This window comes from Typopeltis vanoorti, chromosome 7 (genome assembly GCF_054136105.1).
Source record: "Typopeltis vanoorti isolate ZY-2024b chromosome 7, IOZ_Tvanoo_1.0, whole genome shotgun sequence".
Taxonomy (NCBI): domain Eukaryota; kingdom Metazoa; phylum Arthropoda; class Arachnida; order Uropygi; family Thelyphonidae; genus Typopeltis; species Typopeltis vanoorti.
Window position 1 is genome coordinate 29,325,671 of NC_143555.1, and position 17,927 is coordinate 29,343,597.

At 35.9% G+C, this 17,927-nt stretch overlaps 1 protein-coding gene across 1 annotated transcript in view; it reads right to left on the reverse strand.

Annotated features, from left to right (window-relative positions):
- The window catches only part of LOC150104545 (aldo-keto reductase 1B-like), a 197,844-nt gene that overhangs the window by 36,533 nt on the left and 143,384 nt on the right, over window positions 1–17,927 (reverse strand). Inside the window, exon 8 of the mRNA XM_090395759.1 lies at window positions 6,517–6,600. Coding sequence (XP_090251885.1) covers window positions 6,517–6,600 — 84 coding nt within the window. The remainder of the gene's footprint in view (window positions 1–6,516; window positions 6,601–17,927) is intronic.

Below are 17,927 nucleotides of genomic sequence, written 5' to 3' on the forward strand. Positions count from 1 at the left end.
TTTGTTTTCAGCATGTGTTTCTTGAAGAAGCACAACGTCAATGTAATTTTCTTGTAGTATTTCGCAGAGAGAGTCACATTTTGCTCTGTTAATTCCCTCGATATTCAGTTGACACATCTTAAGGCTAAATCTCAGTTTTTTGTCAGCATCATCAATAAAATTAGAAAAATCAGTATTGTTTGACTGCATGCCTTAGCCTAAGTGTTAGACTGGCTGCCAAATCGCTCAAATACCTTCTTGATATTTATTTATGTTCTTGCCAAGTCCTCCCACGACTTTTGTTTAGCTAGTTTTACACAGTGTTTAACTTTCTTACATTTGTCTCTGTATTCTCTAAGAGCACAGGCTGACTCATTTGCCAGGAACTTTTGATATGCTTTCTTCTTTTCCTTCACTGCCTCTTTAACTTGCTGTGTCCACCATGGAGTTCAGATTTTTGTATCCATGCAGACAACCTCACCACATGCCTCTCTGGCTGAATCAGGGTTTTCTTCAAGGTTTGCCACTGAATATTCAAGGTTTAGTTGCTGTTCTCAAACTCTTTCATTTTTTCTTCAATAAGCTTTGTGTATTTTAGTCTACTGTTCACATCTGAGAGCTGCTCAACTTTTATTTGCTTTAAATAGTGATCACTTCCAGTTTCAAATCCTCTGTACACTCTGGTGTCCTGCACCAGGGAGAAAACATCACTATCAACAATAACATAGTCAATGAGACTTTTCTTATTCCTAGCCTCTTCTCTCCACGTGAATTTGTGCACATTTTTATGTTGGAACATGGTGTTAGTAATAACCAGTCCATGTCCTGAGCAGAAATCCAACAGGTATTTGCCATTATTTAGCTTTGCTCTTTTCTCCAAATTTTCCAAAAATATTTTTGTATGTCTGACAATCATTTCCTACTCTGCTATTTAGATCCCCAACAAGGACCAACTTTTCCTTTTTCATTGTGTCAGTTGCTTTTTCTAAAGCATCAAAAAATTCCTCCACTTCTACCTTAGTAGAACCTTCTGTGAGACCATAGGCACAAATAAATCTCATTGTCCAGTTCCCGATTCTCATTCACATCACTCTACTTGACTGCCTGCCATTCAAGAAGATTAGCCTCGTATTTAGTGTTGAATACTATGGCTACTCCTTCTTTTCCTTGATTATCATTGCCTGAATATAACATTTTGTATTTATTGCTCAGAAAGATCTCACCAGTTTTTGTCTTTTTTGTTTCAGTCACCCCTATTATGTCGATCTAGTACTTATCTAATTCCTCAGCTAGCTCCATTTCTTTGCCATTCAGGCTTCTTATGTTGACAGTACTTATCTCTAACTCTGCTGTTGTTGAGTTGGGGTGTGTTTTCAGATTTTCAGATGTTAAAGAAACATTACTTTAGGAAATCAAAGACTTCAGCAATGGGTCTTTTTTAGGTAATTCTTCAGATATTTCAAATGTTATTTCATTATATGAGATGCATAGATAAAAATTGGAAAAAGCATTTTTTTACATAATTCCTCTCTAAAACTCAGCTGCAGTGTATTTTGATAGATGAGAGAGCAAACTAAACAATTTCTTGTCATTAAGATTAGTAGCTGAACTAAAGTAAAAAATTACAAATTAGAAAATCAAAATTACAAATTATTGTGCATAATTTGAATTTAACTGTTTTAAATTCTATTATTGATCTTTGCAGAAATTGAAATGGTGTTTATATATATACAAATATTACACTGAATTAACTTTGCATTAGAAACCTCCCATATTCAGTGCAATAATGAAGTACCATGTGAAATCAACATCACATGCAGCTACTATAAATGGATACACACCTATTTTCTGTAAGTTATCAGTAAATATTTGCCACTAATGGGGGGAAAATGCCAAAGTAAGCCAGTTTGACCGCAGGCAGATAGTTGGGGCCAGGAGGGCAGGTGATAGTATTTTGGAAACAGCTGCACTTGGTTGCTCCCATAATACTGTATCAAGGGTGTACCAGGACTGGATTAACCATAAACAGACATCCAGCAGAATGGCTCACAATGGTCAGCCACGTGTGGGTGATCCTAGATGTGAGCAGCATTGGTGTCACAACAGGTATCTCAGCAATGCCATACAAACAGCCACAGCTCATCCACCAGTGCAACAGCAGGACAATTCAACCCATTTCCACATGCACCATGTGCTGTATCTTGCTTTGCCTGGGGTTCCACAGCCAGAGACCAACAAGGGTAGTACCCATGATGACGGCCAGGCATCGCAAACAGCACCCCGCATGGACCAAGGAACACTGGAAATGGACCCTCGACAAATGGAAGAAGGTTGTTGTCTGGAGTGATGAGCTCATTTCCTGCTATATCATGCTGATGGCCAGGTTCGCATTTGGCATAAATAGCATGAAGCCCTCATGCTATTTATGCCACCAGGGGTTCAAAAGGCCAGTGGAGGTGGTGTTATGGTTTGGGGAGCTTTTATCTGGCACACCCTAGGTCTGTTGGTTATCATCCCAAAAACACTGAATGGTGAATGCTACAGGGACCTGTTAGCTGACTATCTCTATCCATATCTGCAGGAGGTCTACCCTAATCACAGTGCCATCTTGCAACAGGACAATGCATCTTGTCATCGGCTTGAACAACTACTGAGTGGTTGGAGGAATGTGACAACAAATTTGCCACATTGTCTTCATCCCCAAACTCCCCTCACTGTAACCCAATAGAATGAGATGTGAGAACTGCTGATTCTTCTCCATGGAATCAGTGTATTATTATTGTTATGTGGATATCTTCATGGAGTCAGGAGATTCATGGTGAAAGACCATATATTGACATGCACTAGCCATTATTCACACAATACCTATCATCATATACATACCAGCCACTAAATTAAAATCTTATTTAATACTGTGTTGGATGTCCTTTAGCCTGAATTACAGCACACATTTGATTTGGCATGGATTCCACAAGGTGGCAGATTGCATTTACATCTACAACATACCAGGTGTTCACCAGACAGTCCTATAACTGGCTCAGATGATGGAAAAGAACTTTGCTCCCTGATCTATTATTCTGACATGCTTAATACATTCTCAATGGGGGTTCAGATCTGGGCTTTGCAGTGGCCAGTGAAGATGGAGGACGTCACTGTCATACTAACTGAACCACCGATCAATAATTCCTGCATGACAGACAGCAGCACTGCCTTCCATGAAACCACCACCACTTGCTGGATTTAAAAAAATCAACATTACAGGATGGACTTGATTGGCAACAATGTTCAGATATTCCTTGGAGGACATTTGACTTTCCAGCAATATCATGGGAACTGTTCTGTATCAACAGAACATTCCCAACACCACCTCCAGAACCTTTGGTGTTGTGTTTTGTGAACCCAGCTTTGGGTTCACTGCTTCATGGGAATCTTGCCAAACTCTGTCTACTCTCAGTACGGAACAGGATGTACCATGACTCTTGGACTTGACTCTTCCAGCCTTCCCTTCCAGTATCTAGTCACGCTGTTACTGACACCCCCCGTTGACAAACTTTCTTATTCTTCACAGAAGTAACTGGTTTCCTTATACACATGTGAATGTCAATACTGATCCAATTCCCTGTGCATAGTTCAGTGCAATAAGGGTTGGGAACAGCTTTCATTCAATGCTTAGGTCAATTGCTGAGTTCAGGAAGTTCTGTTTGTCCATACCAGCTTCTCAGATGTCGAATCTTGTTCCTGACAGACTGTCTTATGAACACTGTTATGCCTCTTAGACAATATAGGTTATTTTTCCACTAATTGAAACACCTGGAATATCTCACCTTTTTTGTGAAACCAGTCAGCTCTGCTGTTTTCAAACATGTGGCTCCAGCCAGACAAACACCCATGATAAGCTCTTTATCGACTAGGTGCAGATTCCTTCCCATTTGCTCCAATTTTTGCAACAGAGTTCCCTTAGCTCCCTGAGGAATCTTGTCAAATGCCTTTGTAAAGTAAAACAATATCCCCGAATAAGCATTTCCTTTATCCAACTCCACTGTTACTTTATTATAGACAGTAAGTAAATTACCTACCCTCTTCACAAAACCATGTTGCCCCTTATAAAAAAGTATCATATTTTGTCTGACCATTCCTGAGTTTTACCAACTTTCCAATACCTTAACCATCTCTCCCGAGATACAGATGGCCTATAATTTACTCTGATGTGTCCTTTATACAATGGAATTATTTTGTCCTCTTTCCGCTCCAGCAGAACTATCACAGGGTCTGTGAACAAGTTACATTATTCAAAAAACCTGCAAGATGTGGTATTTGTGAAAAAACTGCAAGTGTATCTTAAGATTTCTGATGCATTTATGAAACTTGATGCACTTTTGACTCATGTACTCTTCTACATAAGTTTGTCTAAGACTGACATTACATATTATCCATTTGAAACAAATGAACAATAATTTTGAACAGGGATTCTATATCTTAATTATCAGCCTACTACCCTCTGACCAACAGATGTTTATGAACATTTAAGATGTTCTTAGTAGATGAATTTCATTCAGGCACATTTAATCTTGGATACCATCCTTATTACTTTCATTTATTAAGTCTGAAGTCCTGAAAAAAATTTCATGTGTAGAGCAGATTAACATCAGTTCACCCACAAATACTATACTACTAAAGATTTTTGTGTATAAGATTTATGTTTAAAAAATTAATTCAAATTGGTTTGGAATTACTTTGAATTGCTTTTATCAATAAGTATACAATGACTGAAATCAAAAGTGAATCACGACTTATTGTGCATCCAAAATGTTATTATATTTCATTCAGCCTAGGCAAAATTGTATTGCAAGATAAATTTCAGTATGTTCAGAATAGTCTAAGCAAACTAAAAATTACCCAACTAATTTTTACATGGAGCCAAATATGACTAAAATCCATTCAGTTAGAGTCAAAGAATAACTTGTGGAAGACAGATAAAATGACTTGTGTTAAGAAATGCCCTTCCCTCCACAAACCAGTCAAGTCACTTTTATTTTGTTTCTGCCCTTTTCTATAAGCACTTTCAAGGGCACATTTCCAATTAATTGGCTTCTATTATTCTTCCAACTTTCCATTAAGTGTAAAAACACATATTGTTGTTCATTAATGTCTATAGCTCATCTTCAAACCTATCAAATATTATTTCATTCTCCTCTTTTGTTCTTGCTATCTCTACTGCTCTCTCTCTCTCTGGAAGTATCTTCTTGTTTTTTTTTGAATGACTATAACCTCCAGCTCATCAAGAAACGCATTAGCAGAAGCCTTCCTTCTTTCTTTCTTCTCAATCACACTTGCTTGCGAACACACAGGACACTTCTGTGGTATAGGTTTTACAACCTTTCATACACAGGTTTAATATAAAAATCTTGTCAGATAAATCATGCCCCAGAGACTCAAAAGATTAAATAGAACAAATTTACTGTGCACGCACACACACAAAATCAAGATTTAATGCTTCCTTACAGAATCTATCACAGCAATGATAAACACTCCCCAGCTCAATGACTATGGTAGCACTAAGATGTCTAAAATACAGGAGCCAGGAATATCTGATTAGCTCAGCATCAAAAACGTTAAAACAGAAGTGCTCAGAGGTCATTTTGAACAAGCTGTGATCCTCCATTGATGCCTATGTAACCTGGATAAAATGCTGTAACACATATTAAAGACTATTTAATTTTAACTCTTCCAGTGTCACATATTAAATTTCTTATTGTATCTCATAATCAATGCATTCTCCCTCCCACAAAATGCAATCCACAGATAATTTTTCTCACTTGCAGTGAACACAATAATGATAAAGGTGACATGTTATATCACAATATGATATTGGCATTTTAAGCATCTACTTAGCTAATGAAATCAATACTGGAAGCAGTTCATATCTAAAAATTTCTTTCATTCATGTGTAAAAATTCTAATTATAAAATATTTTACTGCTAAATATATATCATATTGCAATATGAAGTAATAATGCAGAACCTTAAATTCATTCAGAGTTCTATATTCACAGTGGTGAGTAGTACACTACTACTCACCACTTTCCACGTAAAAAATCTACTGTTCCCTTCCACCTTCACAATATCTTGAAAATTCTGCTTTGAATAAACATATGCAAGTTGTTTTTCTGTTTCAATTATCCATTAGAAATTGTGATCTGTAATTTTGTGCATCATAAGCAAAGTTTATTAATGTTTAAGGATGACATTTTGCAAGTGTCACTAAGAGTGATATCCTTGTCTTATGCCTATTTCTTTAAACAGCTTTGTATCAATCTTGCAGCATCAAGGTGATGATTCTCACAGCCATAGTGAAAATTCTTATTTTTAAATTCCAATTTGTATAATTATGTAATCCTGAATTAGGTGTAAGTAGTTTGGCATGCATTACTTACTTGGAGAAGAACCTTATCTGAAGTTCAAATTTCACTTATAAGGAATAAATATTTTGATTACCAAAATATTTAAGATGATGAAAGGAAGAGAAAGATAAGCTTACCTGAATGTTACTATAAATCCGATCCTTATTAACACTCTTTGGTATGACAGTAACTCCTCTCTGGACTTGGAATCTTAATAGTATCTGAAAAAGGTATTCCTTATTAAGAAAAATAAAGCAATAAATTTTTCATATTAAATATGAACAATTCCTAAAACCAACCCCAACTGAACATTAGAGTTCAAGATTGGTATTATCAATATAAGAAGCCTGAATGGCAAAGAAATGGAGCTAGCTGAGGAATTGGATAAGTACCAGATCGACATAATAGGGGTGACAAACAAAATAGGCAAAAACTGGTGAGATTTTTCTGAGCAATAAGTACGAAATGTTATATTCAGACAATGACAATCAAAGAAAAGGAGGAGCCATAGCATTCAACACTAAATAAGAAGCAAATCTTCTTTAATGGCAGGCAGACTCAAGTAGAGTGATGTGAGCAAATATCAGAATGGGGAACTGGACAATGAGATTTATTTGTGCCTATGGTCGAACAGAAGGTTCTACTAAGGCAGAAGTGGAGAAATTTTTTGAGGATTTAGAGGAAGTAACTGACACAATGAAAAAGGAAAATGTGGTCCTTGTTGGGGATCTAAATAGCAGAGTAGGAAATGATTGTCACACATACAAAAATATTTTGAGAAAATTTGGAGAAAAGCTAATAATGGCAAATACCTGTTGGATTTCTGATCAGGACAATGACTAGTTATTACTAACACAATGTTCCAACATAAAAATGTGCACAAATTCACATGGAGAGAAGAGGCAAGGAATAAGAAAAGGCTCACTGACAATGTTATTGATGATAATGATGTTTTCTCCCTGGTGCAGGACAGAGTGTACAGAGGATTTGAAATTGGAAGTGATCATCATTTAGTCTTGAGCAGGATAAAATTGAATTTCATATAGAAAAGAAGAACATGTAAGAAAGTCTTAAAGCAAATAAAAGTTGAGCAGCTCTGAGATGTGACCTGTAGACTAAAATACACAAATATTATTCATGAAAAAATGAAAGTTTCAGAGCAGGAACCATACCTTGGAGATTCAGTGGAAATCCCTGAAGAAGAAAATACTGATTGATTCAGCCAGAGAGACATGTGGTGAGGTTGTCTGGAAGGAGAGAAAAATCAGAACTCCATGGTGGACACAGGAAGTTAAAGAGGTAGTGAAGGAAAAGAAGAGAGCATATCAAAAGTTCCTGGCAAATAAGTCAGCTTGTGCTCTTAGAGAATACAGAGACAAATGTAAGAAAGCTAAACACTATGTAAAACTAGCTAAACAAAAATCATGGGAGGACTTTGGCAAGAACATAGAAAATAAATATCAAGAAGGTGGAAAGATATTCTGGAGGTTGTTGAGCAAGCTCAGAAATGGAGGAAAGAGTGCTGTAAAAGGAATTAAAGATGATAAAGGTGACATGAAAACTGGAGAAAAAAATATCCTTCAAGTATGGAGTAATAATTTCGAAAAATTGCTAAATGAAACAAGCAGGGATGACAGCACAGTGATAAAAAAAAAAAAAACTGACCAGGCATGCAGTCAGGAATACATATCCATACTTGAAGTAGAAAAAGCCATCAAAAGCTTGAAAATGTAGAAAGGCAGCAGGAGTAGTAGATGATATTAGACCAGAAATGCTCAAGTATGGAGGTATAAAAGTCGTACAGTGACTGCACTGCATACTTCAGAAGGCCTGGAAGGGACGAATTCCAGATGACTGGAGTAGAGCTCTCATAATGCCCACATAAAATAAAACTGAATGTGAGAATTACAGAGGTATTTCATTACTGAGTGTTCCTGGTAAGATATATGAAAGTATACTTGAGAAACAGCTGAGAAGGATTGTGGAAGAGAAGCTTGGTGAAGACAAGCTGGATTCACACCAAATAGAGGCTGTCAGGATCAGATTTTTACTTTACGACAGATAGGTTGAGAAATAATGGGAATATAACAAAGATCTGTACTTGAGTTTTGTAGATCAGGATAAGGTTTATGACAAGGTGCCAAAAGAAAAGCTCTCCAAAGTGCTACAATTATATGTCAATGGGGCATTATATCAAGCAATACTTAGTGTTTATTCGAGTTGTAAGTCAGCAGTTAGAATTGAAAGAAGTACAGAAAGGTGGTTTAATGTTAAATCTCTTGTCAGACAAGGATGTACATGATTCCCCTGTCTTATTCATCATCTATACAGATCACATTATGAAGGAAAGTGGTATTAAACTTGATATCATACCAAAACTGAAGATGTTAATCTCAGCTCTTTGCTTTATGCGGATGATGTTATACTTCTAAATAAATCCACTACAAGTCTGCAAGATTCCCTACCTAAACTGAATAACTGTTGTAATAGATATAGTATGAAGGTCAGCATTAAAAAGTCAAAGACAATGAAAATAGACAGAAACGTTGAAAATAGCAATTGCATTGTGAATGGAGAATCTATAGAACAAGTAAAACATTTCAGCTACTTAGGCACAATTTTTAGTGAAGGTGGTAAATTAAATATGGAAATAGACAACAATCAACAAAGCTGGTATGGTAGGAAGTCAACTGAATAAATTTAGATGGAATGAGAGAGAAATCAGCCAAAATACTAAATTAGCTGTATACAAGACAGTGTTCAAACCAATTTTAAATCAAACTTATGGGTCTGAGAGCTGGGTCAGAAGCAAAACACTTGACCAAAGACTAGAGACTGCAGATATGAGAGTCCTGAGAAAGATTAGAGGCATGAACAGATGGCATCAATGGCAATATCATATTAAAAACTAGGATATTAGGAAAGAATTTGACAATGTCAGCATCCAGGAATGTGTTAGCAGAGCTAATCTGAGGTGGTATGGTCACTTAAACAGAATGGGAGAGGAGAGATTAGCAAAACAAGTGGTCTCTGCAAGGTTGGTAGGAAAAAGACCAGAGGAAGACCAACAGATAGGTGGATTGATACAGTAAAATGTGCCTTAGAAGATAGAAATATAAGATCTGATAATATTGGAGTTTTGACAGGTAACAGACTGATTTGGAGGAAAATTGTAGATACGAAGTTAGTAATGATGTAAATTTTTCATGTAGTACTATCATATCCCATACACCCCAGGAATATGATGATGATATGATCAAGACAAAAACTAAACAGCATAATTTTAATTCCATACCTCATTAAAATTTCACAAAAGTTCGTATTAATAAAAGAAAGCAATTCAAACATTACATTGCTAGCAGATGTCTGCGAATATTCTGTCATTTGCAAGAACAAATATATTTTCCCTACTAGGTTGTTCCTCTGCAAAGTAAAATGATCGAATAAACTCCACTTTTGTAATTTTGAAAGTCCATCTGTCCAACTCAGCTACCTGCAGTTATAGATTCAATGCAATTCAAATATGAAGGTGATTGTTAGCAAAGTCTAAGCCTGTGATGATAAAGGATTTAATAACTACTTTCCATATGTCGCTTAATATAAATCCTTGCTTTTTATTCAGTGATCAGTGTGAATGGATGACCATAATTGATTCCTTTAGAAGTTTGGAATAAAAATTTTCTTCTTAAATTAGTTTATGATTTATAAAAACAATAGCCACAGTAAAATGAAGTTCATATTAATAAAATAAAGTAATTCAAACATTAGTTTGCTAACAACATATTTGTAGTTTGTTATTTGTTCCAACAAAGATTTTATCTAATCTTAATGTAGCATATTTTAAGAAACCCTGAACAAAGTAATATACTTAAGAGAAAATGTTTTACAACTAAAGAATGTGCATAATAAAAAATTTAGGTCATTAAAATAAAACTTACACCTACTAGTTTTGCACGCCTACAAAAAACTGGTAGCTTAACCAGAACTTAAGCACCAACAAATATACACACAAATAACGAAGTTGTCCAAACACTGAAAAACTGTTACAAGAAAAATAAATTCATGCTAACAAATTATTGTAAAGCTATGTAGCATAATTGATGCTAATACAAAGCAAGTCATGTGGAGAATTGTAAATGCTTTCAAATGGATAATCTCTAGAATACATGATATTTAGAGCTCAAAGAACCCAAGTGGACAGATAAATATATATTGGTTTAAAGTTATGACATGTTAAGGTTATATATTTAATTTGATGGTCTTAGATCTGATAATTCAAGTAAAAAGTGCTAACCAAATTTCATTTTAGCTCTTACTCTTCAGCTTTAGCTAAGGAATAAGAGTTAAAATGTTAAACCATTATAGGTTTTTTTTGAAGGAAGGAGAATGAAACAAACTCTTTCACTGCCTGATTGTCTTATGCTGGCACTTAAGACATTAACATGTAAAAAACACCAATGAGTCAAGACCATATAATCAAAAAACTGCTCTACAAACAAACTTTTTTTTCCCCAATGCAGGCATCCTTAACTCATTACTGATTTTACAGTGAACTAGATAAAATCATCCACTACAAGACTTATAAACATCCATGCAATAGTGGGATTTGAACTCAGAGCCCATTAATAACAACACAGACACCAATTCACATCTAGGGTGGCAACGGCTGTAGAGTTGACATAATACAGATGAGATCAGTGTTTAGGATAGTATGCAAGATTTTGAATCTTGAACTGTTTGAGTGTTACAAAGTACTAAGAATGGTTTGGCAAAACTATGGATACGATTTGATGTCAGTGAGAAAAGGTCATTAATGTATCGAAGGAAATATCTAGATGGAGGATTTTTCTGATGCTATTCTGCTGAAAGACCTGATGAGAGTATGCAGTGAATTTTTCATGGTTAGAGGGGAAATGATTTTCCTTTGCTATCTAAACAAGAGTTGGACCAGAAGACTTGATATTTATCCTTGCATCTTATTGGATCTGGATAGTGGTCCATCCCTTCATGTTTTTGCATTATGGGATACTGAGGCAATTGATGTGATGTGAACCTGATCAAATGTAGTCAAGCCTTCTAATATCTCACCCAGGCTATTGAGATGCAACTTCTGTGCATTTTACCCCACCCCATGCCTCCATCTCTCATATTAAGATGTAAGAAGTTTTCAGTTGGTCAGAAATTGAAATTGCAAGAAATTATATTCTTGTTTAATTCCTTATCCAAATGCGAGCAAATAAAGTTTGCATATGAAGTATAATCATAAGTATAACAATAAGATGATACACCTTTTTACTATTTGTATATGGGAAAGACACCATCTCTGCATTAATTCAACCATGATATCTCTTCTGGCTCCCAATGATGAGACCTCAATAAAGGTTGAAACCAGTCAGGGTAGTGGCCCTTCCCATAATGGACAGTATATTATACATTCTGAAAGGATGTATAATACTGATCTCAAAGTCTGTGCTTTGCATTATGGGATACTAAGGCAACTGATGTGAAGTCATCATCCTCAATACAAAAGTAGCCTAGTTGTGAAGATACTTCATAAGCAAACTCTGTTTTCTTACACTTGGATAAAGGATCAAACAAGAATATAATTTCTAAGCAAGTCTGCGTTTAACTCATATCCAGATACTACATTAACAGTGGAAGCATTGGGGTGGGGGAGAATTAATCTAAATAGCCTAGCAAGGCACCAGAAGGCTCAAATGCATTTGATCAGAACATCTTCGGAGACAGTTTTCAAGGTCAGATGCAGATATAGTTGTAAAAAGTTTAATGACTAGGTTGCAAAGTATATTACTTGACGAGTTATACTCATTTTAATCCTTTACCCAAGTATTACAAAGTTTGCACACACAGTATCACCACGACTAGTCTACTTGCATGTAGAGACTGTTCACTTTATATCAGTTGGTTGAGTATTCCATAATGCAAAAGCATTAAGGAAGGCCAATTTCCAAATTTCCAACCTTTTGAGGTTTTGCCAATAGGACCCTGACCAGAGAAGATGCTTAGGTTAGATTAGCTGCGAATAAACAGGGAAACCTGTGAATAAGCAGTCGTGGACAATGGGACAGCATCTACCAACATGAAGTGGTGAAACAGACAGTGGCATGGTTATCTTTATAAAAAGCCACACATATCCACTGACAAGGATGAGACATGGCGAGATGTAACCGCCATTCAATAAATTACAGCCCACTGGAAGATCACTATAAGTGACAACTTATGTGATAGGTGGATAATCATGAAGAATGAGAAATGGCTAATACACTAAGCCTCTCTAGAAGGCTATTGCTGGACAAAGAAGGCAAGAGGATACCACCTTGTTCTATTTTTCCCTAGTAAGATAGCAGTATGGATGGACATTCTAAAAGACAGTAAAGCATACAATGGCTCAATACATGTGCACAGCAGAGGAAGAGGCAAGGCTTCTCAGGTCGCAAACCAGCGAAATCCTTGTACATTCATTAGGACATGGAATGTGACAACCCTCCTAAAATTTGGGAAATTGGAAAATCTGAAGAGAGAAATGAATAGATTAAAAATAGTCATATTGGGAATTAGTGAAATGAGATGGAATGAAACTGGAGACTTTTGGAGTGGTGATTAAAGAATCATTTATTTAGGTGATGAGACAGCAAAAAATGGAGTCGAGGTGGTTCTCAATAAGGAATGGGGAAGAAGAGTAATCAGCTCAGTAAAATGTAGTAGCAGATTGATAATGGTAAAACTAGAAACAAAACCAATAAATATTATAATAATACAAGCGATCACAGTGATGATGAAGTTGAGAGAGTATATGTAGATATTGAGAATCTAATCAAACTCACCAAAAGGGAAGATAATCTTATTGTCATGGGTGATTGGAATGCAGTCATTGGTGTAGGCAAAGATGGTAGAGAGGTGGGAAAGTACGGACTTGGATGCCGAAATGAAAGAGGAGATAGACTTTTGGAGTTTTGCCACCAATTCAATCTGATCATTACTAATACCTGGTATGAAGTACCAAAAAGAAGAAGGTATACTTGGAAAATGCCAGGGGATATAGGAAGGTACCAAATAGATTATATTATCGAATCTTTAGAGGTACCTGTGGCATAATAATTAATAATGGAACATGTATAGACCACAGTAATAACTTTAATTAAATAAAGGTACAAATATTTCATACTGAAAGTACCAGTACGTCCTCAGTGTAGAACAAACAGTTAAAGGAATGGAATACAAGGTACAGAACAGTCGGTGGATCACCAATTAAATTGTTGCCGCATGCTAGAAGATTAATTACTAAAATATTCTATCAAAAATCTACTTTTACTGGAAGATACATTCATCAGAAGTCTGCTCATCACACCTCTCAAAAAATTGGCATTATCAAATCTTTAATTAATAGAGCACATAGAGTGTACTCCTCTCCATCAACCTTACAACAAGAACTTTTCACTATAAAAAAGTTAATAGAATCTAATGGTTACAACCCTAATTATCCAACAGATAATTGACTCCTATGTTCCAACACCTCAAGATTCTTCAACAGACTGCAGAGTTCCAATCCCTTACATTTCAGGCATCTCAGAACCTATAGGCAGAATTTTGACGTATCATCTTATTCCACATATTTTCCTATCAACAAAATTTCTCACGTTGCCATCTACAAAAGACAAACTGTCGCCTTTATCATTGGCTGGTGTTTACCAGATTCCATGTGAATGCAATTTATCCTATTTTGGACAAACAGGCCGTTCTGTGGAAAAAAGAATGAAGGAACATCAATATTATATCGAATACACGAAAACTCATAAGTCTGGTCTAGCACAATACAGTATTGACACTAATCATAATATCCAGTGGGATAAAGCTTGTCTTCTCCACAGATGTAGGTTTAAATATGAACGCTTTTTAAAGAAAGTTGCGAAGCCCTCTTACATTGGCCGAATTTAAATCGAAATGACTGTCTCTCTCCCCCCCCCCCCAAACGTTTGGGAGACTCTTATTTTATGTAACCATCAATGAAATAATTCTTTTTAAAGAATTATTTAATTATATTTTAGTAATTAATCTTCTAGCATGCAGCAACAATTTAATTGGTGATCCACTGACTGTTCTGTACTTTGTATTCCATTCCTTTAACTGTTACTTTCAGTACGAAATATTTGTACCTTTATTTAATTAAAGTTATTACTGTGGTCTATACACGTTCCATTATTAATAGATTATATTATGACAAGAAATAGATTTTAAAACAAGTTAAATCGTGCAAAAGTTAACCGGGAGCTGATGTTGACAGTGACCACAATTTGGTTTTATTGAAATGTAATCTGAAATTTAAAAAGCTGTCACAACCAAGGAAAAGGTCCAAATGGAACATAAATAATCTGAAAACAGAGGAAAACCATAGAAACTATAAACAGCAAACCCAGAAAGCATCAAAACTGGAGAGGGAAAAGAAAAACAGAGAAAAAATGGACTCATTTGAAGGATACAATCATCAAGGCTGCCAATGACTGCATAGGATTAAGGAACAAGCAAATAAAAAAAGCCATGGCTCACCCAGGATATTCTAGATCTAATAGATGAAAGAAGGAAATACAAAACCTCCCTAAAGGAAGAAAGCAAACACAAATATAAACATACAAAAAATATGATAAATAGAAAGTGTAAAGAAGCAAAAGAATAATGGTATACAGAGAAATGTAAAGAATTAGAAGATATAACAAAGACTGGGAAAATCGATAAAGCTTATAACATTATTATTATTATTACTACCCCAAAACCTCATGGAGTCAAAGACTCATCTGGGAGGTCCTTTTATCACGTTGCCAATACACAACCACATACACAGCTCATCATATCATGTCTTAAACACACTCAAACTCCTTGCAGACACCACACTCTCAGGCAAGGCATTCCAATCATTTACAACTCAACACGAAAAAAACATGCTTCTAACTCCCCTACTCACACCCTCCTTATACAGCTTCTAGGTATGACCTCTGGTTCTCCCCTGATATCCCACTATTTTCTGTAGAACCTCTCAAGCATTGATCCTATAACAACCCCTTAATAATTTGTAGGTCTCTATCATATCTCCCCTCTTCCTCCTGTCCACCAGACTCTGCAAATTACATCTTCTCAATCTTTCCTCATACTTGACATTCCAGAGGTCAGAAACTACCTTAGTCAGTCGCCTTTGGACCCTCTCCAACATCTCTTCATCCTTCTGAAAACCAGGTGACCAAATCTGGGCACAATAGTCCATGTGTGGCCTAATCAAAGCCTTATACAACTGAACAAGAATCTCCCTACTTCTACACGTCAGTGTCTCCCGCATCATTCCCAGAAGCCTTTGTGTTGCCTTCACAATTTTGGCTATGTGTCCCCTTAAATTTTAGATCCTTATCCACTATCACCCCCAGATCTCTTATTTCCTCCACCTCCAACAATATATCCTCGCCAAGCATAAATTCTGCATCCCATCCTTGTTTTCTAAATTTTAAAACCTTACATTACATTAAAACCATGAAGTCTTCTTGTAATGTCACAACATCTTCTCTACTCTTCATGGTTCATCCCAACTTTGTATCATCTGCAAACAACTGAATATCTCCATCCAAATCTTCACCAATATCGTTAATATACAAGTTAAACAGCAATGGCCCTAAAATAGACCCCTGAGGCACTCCACTAGTGACTTTCCTTTTCCTAGATATCACTCTCCCCATACACAACTTGTTGATACCTATCAGATAGCCAGTCTCCAATCCAATGCACTAATCTAATATCCAACCCCATCTGCTCTAGTTCGACTATCAACTTATCATGAGGAACTCTATCAAAAGCCTTTGCGAAATCCAAGTATATTACTTTGTATCTTTCTCCTCTGTCCAAGAAAGCAGTCGCTTTATTGTAATAAGTAAGAAGATTACTAAAACATGACCTACCTTTAGCAAATCCATGTTGTCCATCAAAGATAATACCATTGTTGTCAACCCAACTCTGGATCCTAGTTCTCACAAGCTTCTTCAATAACTTAACAACACCTGACACACAGATAGGCCTATATAGTTTGATGCTTGAGTTCGATCACCTCCTTTATGAAGTGGCATAATCTTGCCCTCCTTCCACTCCTTAGGAACTTGACCGAGTGCAAGACTCGTATTAAAAAAATATGTCAAGGCAGGTGTCAACTCCCTGGCACATTCCTTCAGAATACGTGGTGATATAATTATCTAGTCCCACAGCCTTATTAATGTCTAGTTTACTCAACTCCCCCCATACACCTCTTGCTCACTTACAGTCAGTATCCCCATCACCAACTGCTCTCAATCTCTCCATGAAGTCACATTCACAAGATTGAAACACTGTTATGAACTGCTCATTAAGTATCTCCACCACACATTCCGCTACAGTTGTCTTTATACCATTTTCTCCAATTCATGTCATCCTTCCATAATCATTCTTTCTTTCTTTTGCTGGCTACATATCGAAAGAACTCCTTAGGATTCTTTTCGGCTTCATTAGCTAACTGCTGTTCATACCTCTCTTTAGCTACTCTCACCAACCTTATAAAAGAAATAAGCCAACAAAACAAGACAAGTACAATTATCAAAAATAAACAGGGGAACATACTTATAGATAAGGAAGAAATTTCGGAAAGATAGAAGGAGGACTTAGAAGATCTATATAGTGGTAAAGATCTAGACGCAAAGGCTATAGAAAATGCATCAGGCATTGATAACATCCCGTCAGAATTAATAAAGTACTCAAGAAACATAACCAAGTCGTACCTTTTCAAGATCATAAAGGATGTTTATGAAACGGGGATCATCCCCAAAGATTTTACACAATGCTCTATCATACCCATTCCTAAAGTAAATAATGCAAACAAGTGTGAAAAGCATCGAACAATAAGCTTAATATCACATGCTTCGAAAATACTACTCAAAATTATACAAAAAAGACTAACAAAGAAGGTTGAAGAATATGTTGGCAATGACCATTCAGGAAACAGCAGGGGACAATAGAAGAAATCCTAGCTCTAAGAACAGTTATCAAAAGAAGATTTGAGAAGAATCAAAATACTCTGATAGTCTTCCTTGACTTGGAGAAAGCCTTCGATAATACTGACTGGAACCAAACATTTCACCTCCTAAAAACAATAAACGGTAGATTGGAGAGATAGAAAGCTCATATTTAATCTTTACAAGCACTAAGAAGCCCTAATAGAAACAGCCAGCAATAAAACAAAAATTGCAATCAAAAATATGTAGAGGTGTGAGACAGGGGTGCTCTCTTTCATCCATATTGTTTAATCTATACATCGAAGATGCAATAAATAAATTGAAAGAACTAATAGAAATAAAAATTAAGATAAATGGAATGGATATTAACTGGCTACGGTTCGCAGAAGATACAACAGTTATAGCTGATAACAAAAACAAACTGAAAGCCACCCTGACAAAGATGGAAGAAATTTTTACACAGTACAGCCTAAAAATTAATTATAAGAAAACAAAACTATTAATTACAAGCA